The sequence below is a fragment of the Mytilus trossulus genome, chromosome 9 (assembly GCF_036588685.1).
Source record: "Mytilus trossulus isolate FHL-02 chromosome 9, PNRI_Mtr1.1.1.hap1, whole genome shotgun sequence".
NCBI lineage: Eukaryota > Metazoa > Mollusca > Bivalvia > Mytilida > Mytilidae > Mytilus > Mytilus trossulus.
The window spans coordinates 3,833,557-3,854,302 of NC_086381.1; the positions used below are offsets into that span (position 1 = coordinate 3,833,557).

Here is a 20,746-nt window from a genome sequence, read left to right on the forward strand (position 1 = left end):
AAAACAAAAGTGTGATACACGAATAAAACGAAAATATATTTAAATTCATACTTATATTGAACTTTAATATCAAAGTTAATATGTCTGAAGTTCACATCTATAAATAGATATAGATATTCCATTACATAATTCTATAAATAACATTGAAAATTTCCATCAACCAGACTATCGAAAATGAAAGTAAAATTTTAATTTTTTGGAAATAATCAACAGTTTAACTACAAATTTTGACGGAGATTGAAAACTGCCTTAGCTTGGTAAGTATTTTTTTTAAGGATAATTGATTGAAAATTAACTTTTACATGTAATTAATTATTCAGATATATATACGAAATGTGTTATAATTTTTTATTTGAGTGCAAATGAGTGAATTATCCATCTGAATCACAATTTGTAAAAGTGCACTCTTCACACCGAACAGCAAGCTATTTTAAAAGGGCCCCAAAAATTACTAGTGTAAATAACTAATATCAGTGAAAAAAAAAAAAAACACATTCAAACGGGAAAACAAAAGGTCTAATCTAAATAAAATACATGAACTACGAGAAATGGGGAGCACTTATGACAACAAACGACAACTACTGAACATCAGATTTGCCCGTTTAAATACTTATTTAAAATATTTTGTGATGGACAAGCTTCTTTCATTCATTGACACACATTCTACATTCCCAATTAATGTATTCATTGACTGACACACATTATATTTTCTTCTTTCATTCTTTGACACACACTCTACATCTCCTTTCATTCATTGACACACATTCTACACTCTTTTTTCATTCATTGACACACATTCTACACCCTCCTTTCATTCATTGACAAACATTCTATATTCTTCTTTCATTAATTGACACACACTCTACACCTCCTTTCATTCTTTGACACACACTCTACATCTCCTTTCATTCATTGACACACATTCTACACTCTTTTTTCATTCATTGACACACATTCTACACCCTCCTTTCATTCATTGACACACATTCTATATTCTTCTTTCATTAATTGACACACACTTTACACCTCCTTTCATTCATTGACACACATTCTACACACTTCTTTCATTCATTGACACACATTCTACACCCTCCTTTCATTCATTGACACACATTCTACACCCTCCTTTCATTCATTGACACACATTCTACACCCTCCTTTCATTCATTGACATACATTCTACACCCTCCTTTCATTCATTGACACACATTCTACACCCTCCTTTCATTCATTGACATACATTCTACACCCTCCTTTCATTCATTGACACACATTCTACACCCTCCTTTCATTCATTGACACACATTCTATATTCTTCTTTCAGTCATTGACACACATTATACGAGGATTTCTTTTTGTCGAGTATCAAGTATCGAGTTAAAAAAAGTGAGTAGCGAGTTACAAATTGCGAGTATCGAGTTATAAAAAGTGAGTAGAGAGTAACAAAAAGTGAGTAGCGAGTAACAAAAAGTGAGGAGCGAGTTACAAAAAGCGAGTAGCGAGTTACGAAAGGCGAGTATCGAGTTATAAAAAGTGAGTAGCAAGTAACAAAAAGTGAGTAGTGAGTTATAAAATGTGAGTAGCGAGTTATAAAAAGTGAGTAGCGAGTAACAAAAAGCGAGTATCAAGTTATAAAAAGTGAGTATCGAGTTATAAAAAGTGAGTAGCGAGTAACAAAAAACGAGTATCGAGTTATAAAATGTGAGTAGCGAGTAACAAAAAGCGAGTATCGAGTTATAAAAAGTGAGTAGCGAGTAACAAAAGGTACTTATCTATTTTATATGTGCGCATCATAATCCATTGCAAAGGACATTCATTTTACTTCATTAGTTTAAATTGATATATTTTTGTTTGCCATTTTGAAAGAACTAATGTTATAGTAATATTCTAATATACATTTCATTCTTATAAATGCAGTACGACTGCGCAAGACCCCCATGAGTATTTCAGTTTGCTTACGCCCATCTCGTTGTGTCACAGCCAACTATCTTATCCCTAGATGATCATGTGTCTATATTAAACTATAAACAGAGACATCTTTATCAAAATAGTATGTAAGCTTGAAATTTCCAATTAGTATAAAACTCAATGAAAAAAATAGTGAAAACCTATCTGTAAAATACACCTTTTCTTTACAATTAAGGATCTGAAAATAGATACAAGGAAAGAATTTTACTTTTCAAATTAAATTTTGAATTTGTAAACTTATGACAAAGTTAATAATATGTTATCCTCAATTGGAACTTGAATGTTTAAGAGACATACAGGTAATTAAGACATTTTTTTACCTTATATACAAGTACATACATTTCACTTGTATAAGTATCCTACAAATTTACTTATATATAAGTATATTTTCTGTTTACTTCTTCAAGTGAATAAAAATTACTTATAAAAGAAGTACCCTGACTGTACGTAGCACTATATAGCTGCTACGATATTGAACGCAACCCTAGTATTCCTCACAAGCATCAAATATCAAAAGAATATAAAAAGCTATATTTCGGACACGGAAATGAAAACAAATAGATCTACAGTTTTGTCAAATGTTATTGTTTTGTGAAGTTCATGGTGATAGGCTACACATAATATTTATACACAAATTGCATCTTAAAGGACAATGTATGATAAGGAGTTTGACCCCCTCTCCAAGTAAGTTTATATTAATATCATTGAAGTGTTTAAGTATAGAAACTTGAAAAAAACAGTGATTTTATTATGCTACAGTGAAAGGATGGTTGTCTATCAATGATCATCATTGGTTTTAATTGTGCCCCACAATCGCAGATAGAGCATTAAGTGTTAACCTTGTCCGTCTGTGTGTCAGTCCGTCTGTTTCAAATAGCTTTTCGTTTGAGTGTTGCTGATAAAGTTAAATCTCGAAAAGCGGTTTAGACGAGACTAATATGATATCTAACGGGTCATAGTTTTCACACATTCGCAACATAGGTCTGTTCGCACCCTATTTTAATTCAAATGTCTGATGAATTATTAGATATTTTTAAATATAAAATTGAGAATGGAAATGGGAAATGTGTCAAAAAGGTAACAACCCGACCAAAGAACAGATAACCGCAGAAGTTCACAAACAGGTCTTCAATGCAGAGAGAAATTCCCACACCCGGAGGCGTCTTAGCTAGCTTCAGCTGTCCCCTAAACAAATATATATACTAGTTCAGTGATAATGAACACCATACTCAACTCTAAATTGTACACAAGAAACAAAAGTTAAAAATAATACAAGTCTAATTAGTATTCTTCTAGACATGCTAATGTTTTGTATAGGAAACAACATAACTCTTAGGAGGACTGAGTCTTTAATTTTAATTTGTATATTGGTGTTTATTTTTCATAATTACATTTTGTATTTTTATGAATAAATTTACAAATTAGCTAATTATGGTAATATTCATCAAAACGTTTAGTAATAATTCAGAAAACATTATGATACGCTATATCTGTATTAGTTTTGTTAAAAAATGCATATTAATGTTGGATTTGCAACACTTTCCAGTCATCTTTATATATCTTAGATCATGAATCCTAAAGACAGCTCTGAGACAATTTAGTGTTATTCTTATAATTATTATTTTAAATTATTCAATTCAATTTTTTTCAATGTGATAATTATTCTTTAAGTATAAAAATAAGATGTGGTTTGATTGCCAATGAGACATATATCCATCCATGACAAAATCTCTTTGATGTAAGCAATTATAGGTCACAGTACAGCCTTCGACATGGAGCATTGGCTTATGCCTCAAAGTTAGCTGTAGTTTCAGATCGTGGTGAGGTCGCAGTATGAGCGGCATAATTTTAAATTAAATTTACGAATGTACCGTGTTTAGGGGTCGACGTAACCGCTGGCCCGCTGGCCCGTGGCTAGTAAATTTACTGTCGGGCCAGTCAAACTTAATAAAGAACGGCCCGACGGGCCAGTCAATATTCTCGGACCACTGGGGCCAGCAACTTTCATTTTCTACCACGCGATAGATTGCACATACTTCCGTATAATTGAAATCGACTGGTGTAATAATAGCCGGCCAATCAAATTACTCGGTAAAAATCGCCAACTCCGAGGTTCCTCGGAATCGCGCGAGATTCGTTATTCGGGATTTGTCGAGTGAAAAATGGCAGCCCCCAGTTAAATTAAATAAATTGACGATATGGAACGTTTTCTTAAGAACTACCTCCAAAAAAGAAAAGCTGAAACCGATAGCAACCAAAAAGGAAAAGAATATGAAAAATCCAAAAGAAAAAGGGAGTTTATTCCTTTATGGACAGCAACATATAAATGGTTGCAGAATGGTCCAACGGGGATGACCTGCACCATTTGTGCACGATATGATAAACACGGTACATTCGTAACCGGTTGCCAGAATTACAAAAGAGATTCTATCAACCAGCATGAAAAATCAGAATCCCACAAAGTAAATGTCATTAAGTTTAATGGCCAGAAGAACCCAGAAAATTCTGAAGGAGCCAAAGCACTGAGAGCCCTCAATCAATTGACAGTAAATAGATTAATGTTAAAATTTAGAAACGTGTTTGCGTTATGTAAAAAGGGACGCCCCTATACCGATTATTCAATGTTATGTGATTTAGATGAATCAAAAGGGTCAGATATAGGGACTCAATACCGCACTGATAAAAAAGCTGCAGAGTTTGCCAGTTTTATTGCAAAAGCAGAAGTTTCAAAGATTGCTGAAGACATGAAAGATGTTCGTTTCATCTCGGCAATATCGGATGGATCGACAGATTCATCTTATCAAGAAGCTGAAATTGTATTTATCAGACATTGTCACAAAGGGGACATAAAAGTAAATTTTTCATTGGTGAAAAACATCCCAAAAGCTGATGCTGACAGTATATCTAAAGTTATAATCTATAATTGAATAAATATGTAAATTTCCATTGCTTGCAAGATGCTTCTACGTCCTCATTACGCTTCTACAACGAACGCGCTACGATTATAAGACGTTCTCACCGCGCTTATTCTGCGACCTCACTACGCTTATCAAGATCTTTCTACGCTCATCGCGTTCTCACTACGACCATACCACGCGTTATCCGATTGCAACACGATCTTACCACACGTTTCTACTGCGCTTTTAGCACGTTCTTACCACGATTCTACTACATTCATACTTCGATCTTACTATGTTCTCAGCAAAAACGTAAACATCGTGTTCCGTATCAATACAGTTCCATTCTTTCTATTTCTGATTAATACGTAGATTTCTCTGAAACAATACAGTCATGCATACAGATCTTGAACAGCGTGGTGTAAACGTGGTATGGTCGTAGTGGAAGCGTAGTTGGGTCGCGTTGAGAACGTGATGGTCGTAGTGAGGTCGTAATAACGTGGCTGTGAGATCGTAGCGCAGTCTCTCCGAATAGAACCACGCTGTTGCTACGCTCTCGCTACGATGGCACAGCGACCTTTGCGATCTTTCCACGATCTTAGTACGCTCTCACTACGACCTGTTTTCATCACGACCGCACCACGATTGTTTTGAACATGTTCAAAGTTGCCCACGCTCATCACGATCTTGAAGACCTCACCACGACCTTACTACGATCTACACGATGCATTTTTTTCGCAGATCGTAGTGCGATCGTGGCCTAGTGGGACTGGGGTATTAAGAAGTTAATTGAAAGCCTTAAGAATTAGTAAGGAATGAAAAGGGAAACAAACCATGAGATGATCATTCGTTCAAATAATAATCCTTACAAACATATAAATGAGAGCTTTTGCTACTCGATACTCACTTTTTATAACTCGATACTCGCTTTTTGTTACTCGCTACTCACTTTTCATAACTCGATTCTCACTGTTGATAACTCGATACTCGCTTTTTGATACTCGCTACTCACTTTTTTTAACCCGATACTCGCTTTTTATTACTCGATACTCACTTTTTATAACTTGATACTCGCTTTTTGTTACTCGTTACTCACTTTTTATACCTCGATACTCACTTTTGATAACTCGATACTCGCTTTTTGTTACTCGCTACTCACTTTTTACAACTCGCTACTCCCTTTTTATTACTCGCTACTCGCTTTTTATTACTCGCTTATCACTTTTATAACTCGCTACTCACTTTTTTGTTACTTGCTTCTGACTTTTTATACTCGATACTCACCTTCCATAACTTGATACTTGCTACTCGACTAAAAGTAAATCTCCTCCTTTCATTAATTGACACACACTCTACATCTCCTTTCATTCATTGACACACATTCTACACTCTTTTTTCATTTATTGACACACATTTTACACCCTCCTTTCATTCATTGACACACATTCTACACCCTCCTTTCATTCATTGACACACATTCTATATTCCCCATGTATTCATTGACACACATTCTACATTCTTCTTTCATTCATTGACACACATTCTACACCCTCCTTTCATTCATTGACACACATTCTACACCCTCCTTTCATTCATTGACACACATTCTACACCCTCCTTTCATTCATTGACACACATTATATTTTTCTCCTCTCATTCATTGACACACATTCTACACCCTCCTTTCATTCATTGACACACATTCTACACACTTCTTTCATTCATTGACACACATTCTACACCCTTCTTTCATTCATTGACACACATTCTACACCCTTTTTTCATTTAAGAATTTAATGCTTCCTTTTGTAAATTTATTGGGGTGTAAAAGCGTTGACCGAAGTACATTTTGTATGAAGCGCAGAAGCGCTTCATTCTAAAAGTGTACGCACGGTCAACGCTTTTACAACCCTATAAAGTTACAAAAAGAAGCATTCAATACTTATAATTACATTTTTTAGCTATAGGATTATAAACACACGATTTTCATGAAGTTTAATTTTTAATTTCACCTGTGCACTTTATCGTGGGACCTCGTACGGAATAACGTGTGATGTGCAATTAGCCAATCAGAATAACGTATTATAATGAAACATACATCTAATGTAATTATTCATTGATACACATTGTACACCCTTCTTTCATTCATTGACACACATTGTACACCCTCCTTTCATTCATTGACACACATTGTACACCCTCTTTTCATTCATCGACACACATTCTACACCCTTCTTTCACATTGACACACATTCTACACCATTCTTTGATTCATTGACACACATTCCATATTTTCCTTGCATTTAATTTATTGACATGCATTCCACATGAGTAAATGTACGGTGAAAATCCAAACTGTACAGCTATCTTAAAAGAGGTCCCGATATTCATCATACAATATTCCAAATATATTTTTCGAACGACAAATTGCACTTTTTTTTATTTTTGTGTAATTTTTTAAATGATTTATTGTTATTGACCTATTTGTCATAGTTTGCAATAACGCTATTAAAAAAAACAAGATTTTTACAGGTTCAATCAAATATGAGGTCAAATATATGTGCACCTAAGAAAGAATTCAGTAAAGTTTCTTTTTATTCAAGTGTTACTGATGAGCCATTTTTGACGTAACCCTCGTCTGATGTACACAATTTGAATCCTGTCATCGGGGTTTAATTATATATAAGTGGTCTGCATGAATAGTCATTGAAATTGACCCTCACCATACAATCAGTTGAAACAATAGGAAGAAAGCCCCCAAAATGATGCCAGGTAAATTAGACTCCAGTACATTAGTGGAAATGTATGTAGCATTGTAAAACAACTAATTCGCAGTAATTTTGAACCAAACCAACTACAACTTATCGCTATTTGGAAATATGTCATGTTTGACCCGATAGTCTGTCCCACTTGAACTGTTGACATCATACAACAATCATTTTTCCATTGTGGGGTCAGATCTTTTCTATTGTGTCGTCTTATAATTTTACAGGAATATTTGTGATGTCCAATAATGGCAGACAAATAGCGATATTACATGTATGGTGTATTTTTTTCAATGATACATTTTAATATGTCCTGACTTTATAATTTGTGAAAATGAAGTTTAGTTCATTTAAATCAGAAATGTCACTATGAATATACAATGTCGTAATAAAGTAAATTTAACCATTTATATAGACACAAAAAAGGAACTCACAAACGTTTTTCCCTGCTACACTCTTTATATATGCCTGTCCCAAGTCTGTACATTGTAGTTCAGTGGTTGTCTTTAGTTCATCTCTGTCATATTTGTTTTTTCGTAAATTGCATTGTTATTTAAAACTTTTCAAAATGCACAGGTTTGTCAGTACTCAGAGTAAATTGAGGTTAAAACAAAACAAATTTAACAAATTTATAAAAAAGGTCAACATGAACCTTGAACACAAAAAAGATTAATTGATAGTTCGAATTCCACAGAATAACAATATTTATAGCAAATAAAACCAGTCTTCCGTCAATATGTCCCTATTGATTAAAAAATGTCGTACACGATCTCTACATTTTAAGGACGCTAGGTTCATTTTAAATACATCAACACTTAAAGGGCGGTATTTACTCCACAACATTAATTACGAGAACAGTCAGACTTGTGAATCAATAAAAATGTAAGACATGACAAGACCTAGATGTATATGATATTTACATACATTTTCTGCTTCAGAAATTTGTTTCTCAGTTTGAAAAACTAGTAGCTGTCTAATAAGAACTGTCCCTCTTTTGTGATTGTTTTAGTATGAACATAAATTTAAAATGTATACCTTATAATGTTTATAAACAAATTAATGAATTTGTCCACAGTACACGGATGCCCCATCCGCACTATCATTTTTTGTGTTTAGTGCAAATGGGAGAAAATCTCTAAATTGGCATTAGAATAAGAAATATCATATCATAGGGAACATCTGTACTAAGTTTCAAGTTGGTTGAACTTCAACTTCATCAAAAACTACCTCGACCAAAAACTTAAACCTGAAGCTGGACAGACAGACAGACGGACGAACGAACGAACAGACGGTACGACGGACATATCTTGGATGTGCAGGATGGAGGTCATTCTTAGAATATGAGCCTGAAGCTCGAAAGTAATTAATTCCCACCCTAGGGATTATCAGTCAGACCCACCCGTTTCCAATGGGTTTTATATTTGGTAGAGACAAACTTGCTTTAAATTATGACAAGTTATTATGGAACAGGTGCTTCTATACTAGGGTCAAGGTCACTGGCCATCTTTGGTCTTGTGGTTATAGTTTTTTTTTTAAACAGAGATATTACATTTAAGCTTCACCCCTCATAGAGAAGTTAAGCGAACGAACGAACAGACGGACGAACGAACGAACAGACCAGAAACCATAAAAACATAAATGGGGCATAAAAAAGAAAAAAAAAGAAAACATGACTATTAAACTGAACTAGCTTTCAGTTGTGACGTTTTTTATACGACCGCAAATTTTGAAAAAATTTTCGTCGTATATTGCTATCACGTTGGCGTCGTCGTCGTCGTCGTCGTCGTCGTCGTCGTCAGTCGTCGTCGTCGTCGTCGTCCGAATACTTTTAGTTTTCGCACTCTAACTTTAGTAAAAGTGAATAGAAATCTATGAAATTTTAACACAAGGTTTATGACCATAAAAGGAAGGCTGGTATTGATTTTGGGAGTTTTGGTCCCAACATTTTAGGAATTAGGGGCCAAAAAGGGCCCAAATAAGCATTTTCTTGGTTTTCGCACTATAACTTTAGTTTAAGTTAATAGAAATCTATGAAATTTTGACACCAGGTTTATGACCACAAAAGAAAGGTTGGGATTGATTTTGGGAGTTTTGGTTTCAACAGTTTAGGAATTAGGGGCCAAAAAAGGGCCCAAATAAGCATTATTCTTGGTTTTCGCACAATAACTTTAGTTAAAGTGAATAGAAATCAATGAAATACAAACACAATGTTTATGACCACACAAGGAAGGTTGGTATTGATTTTGGGAGTTTCGGTCCCAACAGTTTAGGAATTAGGGGCCAAAAAGGGACCCAAATAAGCATTTTTCTTGGTTTTCGCACCATAGCGTTAGTATAAGTAAATAGAAATCTATGAAATTTAAACATAAGGTTTATGACTATAAAAGGAAGGTTGGTATTGATTTCGGGAGTTTTGGTCCCAACAGTTAAGGAAAAAGGGGCCCAAAGGGTCCAAAATAAAACTTTGTTTGATTTCATCAAAATTGAATAATTGGGGTTCTTTAATATGCCGAATCTAACTGTGTATGTAGATTCTTAATTTTTGGTCCCGTTTTCAAATTGGTCTACATTAAGGTCCAAAGGGTCCAAAATTAAACTTAGTTTGATTTTAACAAAAATTGAAACCTTGGGGTTCTTTGATATGCTGAATCTAAAAATGTACTTAGATTTTTGATTATTGGCCCAGTTTTCAAGTTGGCCCAAATCGAGGTCCAAAATTAAACATTGTTTGATTTCATCAAAAATTGAATAATTGGGGTTCTTTGATATGCCAAATCTAACTGTGTATGTAGATTCTTAATTTTTGGCCCAGTTTTAAAATTAAAATTAATTAACTAAATTAAAGTGCAAAGGGTCCAAAATTAAACTAAGTTTGATTTTAACAAAAATTTAATTCTTGGGCCTCTTTGATATGCTGAATCTAAACATGTACTTAGATTTTTGATTATGGGCCCAGTTTTCAAGTTGGTCCAAATCAGGATCTAAAATTATTATATTAAGTATTGTGCAATAGCAAGTCTTTTCAATTGCACAGTATTGTGCAATGGCAAGAAATATCTAATTTCACAATATTGTGAAATAGCAAATTTTTTTTTAATTAAGAGTTATCTTTCTTTGTCCAGTATAGTAAGCAAGAAATATCTGCAAGAATTTTTTTAATTGGAGTTATCTTTCTTTGTCCAGAATCAACTTAAATCTTTGTTATATACAATATACAATGTATATTCACTTTTTACTACCAACTGGTAAATTTAAATAATCTTTACCATTCAGTGATAACAAGCAGTTTTTGTACATCTTAATATTTTATGATGTATTTAAATGAGTAGTAATTGTTGCAAACTCCATTAGAATATTTTAATTGAAATTAGTTTTGGAATAAGGGAAAGGGGGATGTGAATAAAAAATTGGGTTCAATTTTTCTCATAAATAAAAAGAAAATTTCTTCAAAATTTTTTTTGAGAGGATTAATATTCAACAGCATAGTGAATTGCTCTAAGAGAAAACAAAAATTTTAAGTTCATAAGGCCACATTCATTCTGTGTCAGAAACCTATGCTGTGTCAACTATTTAATCACAATCCAAATTTAGAGTGGAATCCAGCTTGAATGTTGTGTCCATACTTGCCCCAACCGTTCAGGGTTCAACCTCTGCGGTCGTATAAAGCTACGCCCTGCGGAGCATCTGGTTCTTCATTCTTTTGTAATTTGATTTTTAATGCGTTGTGTCGATAGGTACAGGGCTTATAATTGCCAGACGCGAGTTTTGTCTGCATAAGACTCATCAGTGACGCTCAAGTATAAATTTAAAGTTTTGCTAAATACGGCTAAGGTAATCTATGCCTGGGATAAAAAGAAATCTTAGTATTTCGAAAAATTTACACTTTTAATTTGTAAACAGTAAATTTATAAAGTCGATCTAAGGCTTTTCTACCTCAGGCATAGTTTACTTTAGCTGTATTTGGCCAAACCTTTAGGCATTTTGGTTCTCAATGCTTTTCAACTTCGTTCTTTATTTGGTCTTTTTAACTTTTTTTGGATTCGAGCGTCACAAATGAGTCTTTTGTAGACGAAACGCGTCTGACCTATGTACTAAATTTGGTCCTGGTATCTAGGATGAGTTTATTTGTTCTTGGGGCTTTTGTCAAAGAATTTCTAACGATTTATTTCATGTTGTGCTATTGTTACGTCAATGTCAAAGATTAGGAAAAGAGATGAGATCTCGTTAAAATATTTTACCCCGTCACATTCTGTATGCATGTGCCGGTCCGTCGCCTGTCATTCAGTGGTTTTCATTGATTGTCGTCAATCATATTTGTTTGCCAAACACCAATCCGTTGGTCTTCCTGTCTGAATTGTTTTTAATTTGTGTGTCGTCGCTTGGGATGTGTGTTATTCGCAAACGATTATGTTAAAGAAAAGTTTACTATGCATAAACAAGATTGACGAGACATCCTGTGAATTAATTTAACAGTGATGTTCCGTACTAAATGGATAAAAAGACTAATATTAAACAATGCTTTTGATTAGATTAGTACATTGTACTTAATATAAACAAGAAGATGTGGTAAAAGTGCCCATGAGACAACTCACTATACAAGTCGTAGTTAACACTGACACTAGGTCATAGTGCAGGTTTTAAAACGAAGCCTCGGTCCACAGTGAACAGCTACATTTTGTAGCTACACTGGCCCCCAAAATGACTAGTGTAAACCAACTTAAACAGGAAAACTAACTGTCAAAAATGTTTTAAATAACTAGAGCTAATATACGTAGATTAGCACTTTTATACTCCTTCCATTATAATGAGGCATCTGAAGATACATACATGTATATCCCCTTATCATGCTTATACCGGAGGTATTTTATTATTTGTCTTAACACAAGTTTACTGGATCACGTTTGAACTTATTTTAAAAGTTTAGCCTTCATTATAAAAAAGAAGTCGTGGTGTGATTGCCAATCAGACTAACTGAAACATAGAATAACAACTAAAGGTCACCGTACGGCCTTCAACAATGAGCAAAGCCAGACCGCATAGTTAGCTATAAAAACCCCCGTAATGACAAGTATAAATCAATTTAAACGAAAACCTAACGGCTTAATGTATGCACAAAAAATGAACAAAAAACAAAAATTTAAAACAGCTACATACGAAAACCACTGTATCACAGGCTCCTGATTGGGGAAAGACACTTGCATACGGAAGGTGGAGGGTTTAAACATGTTAGCGGTATCCCAACTCTCCCCGAACCGAAACAAAACAACATAAGAATATCTAACAAAATACATGTGGAAGGGTACTTGTACATTCCAACAATCAAAAGACACTGAGTACAGATCTGAAAGAAAGCCACTAACAACTAATAGAAGTTAAAACAAATCATGAATCTAAGACTAAATTATACAAGTCTGTTTAGAAATACATTTTTTTTTCTCTTAACATTACGTGCCAATATGTGTGTTTACCTAATATGGGGTTGTTCATAAAAAAAAGGGAATCATACCAAACAAAGAAAGAGAAAAATAATTGAGACTGTTTTTCCGTATGTCTGTATACTGCTGGAAAACAAAAAATCTGCTTCTCATTCATGTTCATATTTACATATTGATAAATAATCTTTAACGTTTCTTTAAGTGAGGTGTGTGGAAGGTGTATTAGACACCAGCAATAATTCATTAGTTTTGATGGAGAAAATTCTAGTAGAATATTGCATTGACGTTGTAACCTGAAACATACATTATTCTGTGACTGGAAACTGCATAATTACCAAGTTCAATCTACAATATATATATATATGTTAAAATAAATGATTATAAATTGCTTGACCAACATTGTTAATTTTTTGCAGATTGCAATTTACGACAAGACAGTTTTACCTTACACCAATGGATAACAGACGCAAAGAAAACCAAGAAAAATTGACTAGTCATAATGGGGCAAAAAATAAACAATGGAATCGTGGATGCAAAGGCTTTAGTAGAAAGGAAGATACGGAAAGCAAAGAACAACCAGAAGTTCACTATAGTGGGAGAAGAGATCAACCCTTGGATCGCGGATGCAAAGGCTTTAGTAGAAACGAAAACACGGAAATCAAAGAACAATCAGAAAGTCATTATAGTGGGAGAAAAGATCAGCAATGGGATCGTGGATCCAAAGGCTTTAGTAGTAACGCGACGAAGGAAAGCCGAGATCAACCAGAAAGTCATTATAGTGGGCATGGTGGGAGAAGTAATCAACATTGGGACCGTGGATGCAAAGGCTTTAGTAGATACGAGAACATGGAGAGCCGAGATCAACCAGAAGGTCATTCTAGTGGGCATGGCGGGAAAAGAGATCACCATTGGGACCGTGGATGCAAGGGCTTTGGTAGAGCTGATGACCAAAGAGATCATAGATACAATAACAGGAATAGCATTGGCAACAACTCTAGTAAGAAATATCAAAACAGCAGTAATGATGACCATTCAGACAGGAAATACAACGACAGAGGGAAAGGAACACAACATGGAAAATTTAAATCCAGTTTTGGTGAAGGTGCTCGGAAAATGGCACGACGTGAAGTGCATGAACAAAAGTCAGAATCGAAGATGAAAGGCCAAAACTTATATCTTACAATTAACAATTTTAAAGGAAGTGAAGATGATTTGAAAAAGTTGTTAGAGAAGATTACAAGCCGACAATTTCCAATTAGTGATTTTAGATATGCTGATCAAGCTGTACTGTGTACTGCAGAAATGTTTAGCGCACGTCAGGTTAAAGATGTATTAAACGAACTTGTATTTCATAACAGAAAATCAGACATCAAAGTTATTGCAAGACAAGAACAATTGGGAAATCAGATTTCTATAAATACATTGATATCGGAATTCAATGAAAAGATGACGAGAGAGGCTAGTGATTTCATATTGGAACACACAAGTCAGATGCAGAAAATTCAAGAAAGAATAGATCAAAATGAAAGAGAAGAGAATGAATTAACGGAGAACTCTGAACTAAAAGAAGAAATTCTAGCGCTTAAGTCCAAACTTCAAGAGATGAATTTACAGAAAACAGAATTCAAAGGATTCTTGAAATGTACAATTGACAAGTTAGAGAAAGTCAGCGAATATAGGAAAGTTGAATTAGAACTTAAAGCGATCTACCAGGGATTTCAAGTCGAATGCACAAGACTTAAACATGCTCTACCAATATACGCCCGACGATCTGATATTGTTTCAATGATTAAAGATAATCAAGTGTCAGTCTTGTTAGGTGAAACAGGATCGGGAAAGAGTACACAAATAGCTCAGTATATGTATCAGACTGGAATGGCAAATACAAGGTTGATAGTATGTACCCAACCCCGCAAGATTGCAGCTATTAGTCTTGCAACACACGTGGCACGTGAAATGGGAACATCAGTGGGACAACTAGTTGGATACAAAGTAGGTATGCAAATTAAGCAGACGCGTAATACGAAGATTATTTATATGACGGATCATATGCTGTTAAATGAATGTCTGAGAGATAAGAATTTCTCTGCCTATGCATGTATCATTGTAGACGAGGCCCATGAAAGGAGCATTTATACCGACCTCCTTTTGGGTATGATAAAAAAGAGCACAAAGACAAGACCAGATCTTAGAGTGGTCGTAACCTCTGCAACTATAGATCCTGCAGTGTTTGTGAGCTACTTCGGAACCTGTCCAGTACTATCGGTATCTGGTCGAATGTTTCCAGTTGATGTTGTGTGGACAGAGGATGAATCATCTTTTGAAAATCACGAACAAGCAGCATTAGACAAAACTATTGAAGTTCATCATAATGAACAACAAGGGGACATTCTTACATTTCTAACTTCTCCATTAGAGGTGGAAAGATGCTGTGTTGCTTTGGAAAATACATTAGATTCGGATACAGACTTTATTTGTTTACCCCTCCACGGACGTTTACAAGCAAATGAACAACAGAAGGTATTTGACCCATCTCCGAAAGGCAAAAGGAAAATTGTGTTTGCCACAAACAGTGCAGAAACATCTATAACTATTCCAGGAATAAAGTACGTCATAGATACAGGTGTGGCTAAGGAAATGCAGTTTGATCCAAATCGAAACATAAACATGCTTCTTGTTAAAACAATAACACAGAGTTCAGCAAATCAGAGAAAGGGCCGTGCTGGCAGAACTGATGCCGGGAAGTGTTTTAGGTTGTATTCATCAGAAACGTATGCTAAAATGGAACGTAATTCTCGACCGGAAATACTTCGGGTTCATTTAGGACATGCGCTACTGAAACTTATGGAGCTTGGTGTTGTTCCTTTAGAGTTTGATTTCGTACAAAGCCCATCACGTGAACTATTGGATGCTGCAATGGAAACACTAGAATCGGTTGGTGCCGTCGTTAACAGAAAGATAACAGAATTAGGAAAATGGATTGCAAAATTGCCAATTGATCCAAAATTCGGTAAATTCATTCATGACGCTATTAACGATGGAATAGTTATAGAGGCTATTATTCTTTCTGCTTGCTGTACAGCAGGAGGTTCTATATTTTATCGCTCTGGAACAGACGAAGAGAAAAGTTTAGCGGACAAACGGAAAATAAGATTTTGTCATGAAGGAGGGGATCTCATGACAATGATGAATGTGTTCAGAGAATGGCATGAACAACCAGAAAAAATGAAGGGTGTCTGGTGTACAGATAATTCTATTAACGGGAAGGCCATTCGTGGAGTACGAGATACAGTGAATGAGGTTTTAAATGTTTTGCGAAGGGATCAAGGAACGAAGCATAAATTTCAACTAAAATCACCAGCAGATGTTGATACTAAATTGCAAAAAATGTTGTTTAAAACTTTCAGTCGAAATCTCTGTCATTTTCTTGGACACGATAAAGCAGGATATCTGGTTGTAAATAAATATCAACATGTGAAAGTGTTTCCTGGGTCATCATTGAAATCATTGGGACTGCTGCCAGATTGGATTGTTATAGAACAGGTTTTGAAAACATCAAATGACTTTGCCATTAATATAACTATTGTACCTGACGAATGGATTTATGAAGCGATGAAGGAAAGAATGATGCAGTTAGACTTGGACAGCTTGAGGGAACGAAGAGTCGAACAAGTTGCAGTATTCAACGTTGGCGAACAAGTATTTAGAGAGTTTGTTGGAGTCAAATATGCAAAAAAGCGAGAATTGGAAAATCAAATCAAGGAAAGTGGCAAAGAGTTATTAGTTTTTCTTGATACATCAAAACAACTAGGGGAGATAAGTCTATATTCGCACGATAGAAAACATGCTACAGAATTTGAAACCATCATCAAAGACAGGGTGGAACATCTGCGAAAACAATTCAAGTACGAAAAGAGTGAACAATTTTTGTCTTCTGCACAGATCGGGGTTCGAGTAGTTATTGAAACTGGTATGGATATAGTGGATGTCTTAATGGCAGATGAATATACGACTTTATTCATTACAGGAATACCAAAGTTTATCGAGGAAAAGTCAGAGGAAGATATGATAAAAACTTTTGAAAAATTTGGCAAAATTGTTAAGGTAGAAAAATTTAGGAAAAGCAGAAATAAAAATAATTGGGGTAGAATTACATTTGAGAATAAGGAATGTGCTAAACAAGCTGTGGTAGAAATGAAGGAATCCCTGAATATAGGAGCACGACCAAATACCGGTTTTCAGAGCGCAGACATTCGTGGATTTCGCACCAAGCTACAGTGGTGTAGACGACCATCAAAAGGTTTTGGATTTGTAAAATTCAAAGATCCAACAAATGCCACGATAGCAATGCTCACACCAATACATGTTGGTGGTTCAGTTGTCAACGTACAATATAGCAAAAATGGAAGCGATGAACTTCATGTCAGCAATCTCAATCGTCTGGTCAATGAGGATGTTCTGCGTCATGGGTTTATGGATGCCTTAGATCTTGATATGAGTGACATTGAACGTGTGCAAATCATTAGACAAAAGTTGAACACATCAAAAGACATATTAGACACTTTCCGACAGCGCCTTCGTAGACAAGTGGAAAAGTATGTACATGAAGGCACTTATGAACTTGATATGAGACCACCTAGGGACTCTGACTTCAATTTTAGGGCCTTTATCGCCTTTTCAAAACCAGAGGAAGGTATTGCTGCATGCGCAGGTATTGATCATAGTTTTGCTATGCGTGACCAAGTCGTCACAATGGAAGTCGACATAAAAACGTCCATTATGATTCAGAAGCTTGTCTACAATAAGTACAAAGAAACTGTTGATTCCCTTGTAGAAACATTACAAAAAACTGAGCCAGTAAATATTCAACAGAAAGAGTTACGAAATGGCAACATTATCATTAATTTACATTCTGATAGTGTGGAATCTATAATGAAAGTCAAGAGTGATATTCTGGGTATTATAAAAGGGAGAGTTCTAGATGTTGAAACGCATACAAATATAAACAGACTGTTCACCTGGGATGGTAAAGAATGGTTGAAGACCGTGATGGAAAAGACTGACACAACTATAGTTGTAGATGAAAGGATTTTGTCCGTGTCCGTTCACGGAGAAAAAGAAAAGCAAAAGAGCGCTATCGATATGATGGAAGTTTATTTACAGAAATTAAAGACCAGCAAGTCTAAAACTTTATCGTTAAAAGGAGATGATAAGCCTCCTGGATTAATGACAGAGTTGATGCTGCGCTTTGAATTCGACTTTAAAAAGCTGGTGCAGGAGTCGGGACTAAAATGCATCGAACTTAATCATCGAGTGCATCTGATAACACTGATTGGAGAAGACCGGTCTATAGAAGATGGCGGTGTAATCATAAATAGTGTTATAGAATCGATGATCAAAAATCGTAAGGAATGCAAATTACAGCGAACACAAACACGTGATTGTGTTGTATGCTTTTGTCCAATAGAAGAAGGAGAAATATACAGATTGGAAGTGTGTGGTCATCCATATTGCAAAGACTGTGTCGAGCTTCAGTTTATATTAAGCGTTAGGAATAATACATTTCCGCTTTCGTGCAGTGGTGAAGGATGTACCGAATTATTAGCATGGAAAGATATATCTAATTTGTCCTTAAAAACAGCAGTTCCAGTAAACGATGTAGTGAAGAAAGCTACCAGCTCATTTGTATCGAAGCACAGGAAGGATTACAAATATTGTCCAACACCAGACTGTCCCCTTATTTACCGCGTGACAGACAAGGAATGTCTCTTTTGCTGCACAGAATGCGAGATTCGTATTTGTACAGCATGTCATAATCAATTTCACGACGGCCTTACGTGTGCAATGGTCGAGAGCATGAAGAAAGATGGTGGGGGTTTGAACCTCTGGATGATGCAAAACATTGGAAGAGCAAAGTATTGTCCAAGCTGTTCGACTCCTATTGAGAAAATTGATGGATGCAACTACTTGGTTTGTGCCGGATGCAATTCACACATCTGCTGGGCTTGTTCTGCTTACTTCGAATCAGATACAGAATGCTATGGGCATATGGACAGAGAACATGGCAGTTTTGTTTAAAGTAATACTAATTATAATTCAGAATTCTTTGGGCATGATAAAAATATGCAAGGCAATTTATTTAGGGAAAACTATAATTGATAATTGATAATTCTGAACGCTTTTGAAATCTTGAAAGAGAGAATTGTAGAAACCACGCTAACGTCTGTTTTCGTTAAGATTTTAATTGTAGTCTTGGTATCTTCACTATTGATTTATTTGTATTATAATGCTTACATACTTTTATATGGAACATGAATAATTATAAAGTAGAGTTAAAAAACCTTTTCACTGAGTTGCATTTGGAGTTTGGACAAAAAATTTAATAAATCTATTTTGTTTTATCCGTGATCTAACTGTACGTGTGTAAAGTGATCATGAACAAGTTAAGTAATCAATTTTAAAAAGGTAATTTTATATGATTCCGAATAAAAATGTCTAAAAACTATTCACCAAAAGACCAAAAAACTATATAAGTCATAACACGGCCTTTAACAATGACTAGAACTACTTAATATGTGTTTTTAAAGCTATAAAAGAGGTACGAAAGATACCAAAGGGACAGTCAAACTCGTAAATCGAAAATAAACTGACAACGCAATAGATATAGGAAGATGTGGTGTGAGTGCCAATGAGACATGGCTAAAAATGAAAAGGACAAACAGATAAGCAATAGAACAAATGACACAACATAGAAAACTAAAGAATAAACAACACGAACCCCACCAAAACCTAGGGATGATCTCAGGTGTTCCGGACGGCTAGGCAGATCCTGCTCCACATGTGGCACCCATCGTGTTGCTTATGAGATAACAAATTCAATAAATAATTTAATTTTCTAATAACTATAACATGTATAATATGCATCGAAACAACACAGTGTGAAACTTCACGATTTGAGCTCAAAATATTACCCGCAAAAAATTATGACAATTAAGAACAAAACAAATCAATGGTAACCAGGAAAGACATGAACTAACATTGAAAATCTCGAGAGGCATTACAATAACAAAACATTTCAATAGAATTGAGGAAAAACAAATGCAAACATAGAAAATACCAGTGCGGACAATACAAGACCACGACCATCACACCCATCTTGAAAAGGTATACTAGTACTATACGAATAATGAAATAACACTTGAAAAACAAAAAAACAAAAAAAACGAGACTAGTAGACTAGACAAAAGGAAAGATGCATGTATACATAATCACGAAGAATGTACAATTCTATGAAAACATCAACAGCAAATCAAGACAAAAGAAGCTTCGGTAACTGTTTATCTTCATCTTCGAGCAATCATTATGTCACATGAAGGTACCAAATATCTAATCAAACTTAATCTCCGTTATTCCGCGGAGGTCTTTCCGTTTTTTTGCGATAATTGAAACAGTGGAGCTTAATATTTCCTCCGAATTTACTAAACTACAATCTGGGATTTGAACCCGAGACGCCTGTTATCTTCTTACTAAAACAGAGGAATAATCCACTTGTCGGGAGCGGGTACATTTCTGCTAGATTATGAGATGCACCGATACCATTCAAACACGTCATATTTTTTTTCTCAACATTGATGCTTTATTACGCAAAGTTTTGGGGTTTTACCACCTATCAGAATTTTGC

At 35.1% G+C, this 20,746-nt stretch overlaps 1 protein-coding gene across 1 annotated transcript; it reads left to right on the forward strand.

Annotated features, from left to right (window-relative positions):
- Positions 1–160: 160 nt before the first annotated feature.
- On the forward strand, positions 161–19,409 carry LOC134684994 (uncharacterized). Its single transcript, XM_063544322.1, has 2 exons — positions 161–257; positions 13,482–19,409. Exon 2 carries the CDS (start codon positions 13,519–13,521, stop codon positions 19,141–19,143), a length of 5,625 nt encoding a protein of 1,874 aa, XP_063400392.1. The 5' UTR covers positions 161–257; positions 13,482–13,518; the 3' UTR covers positions 19,144–19,409.
- Positions 19,410–20,746: the final 1,337 nt, after the last annotated feature.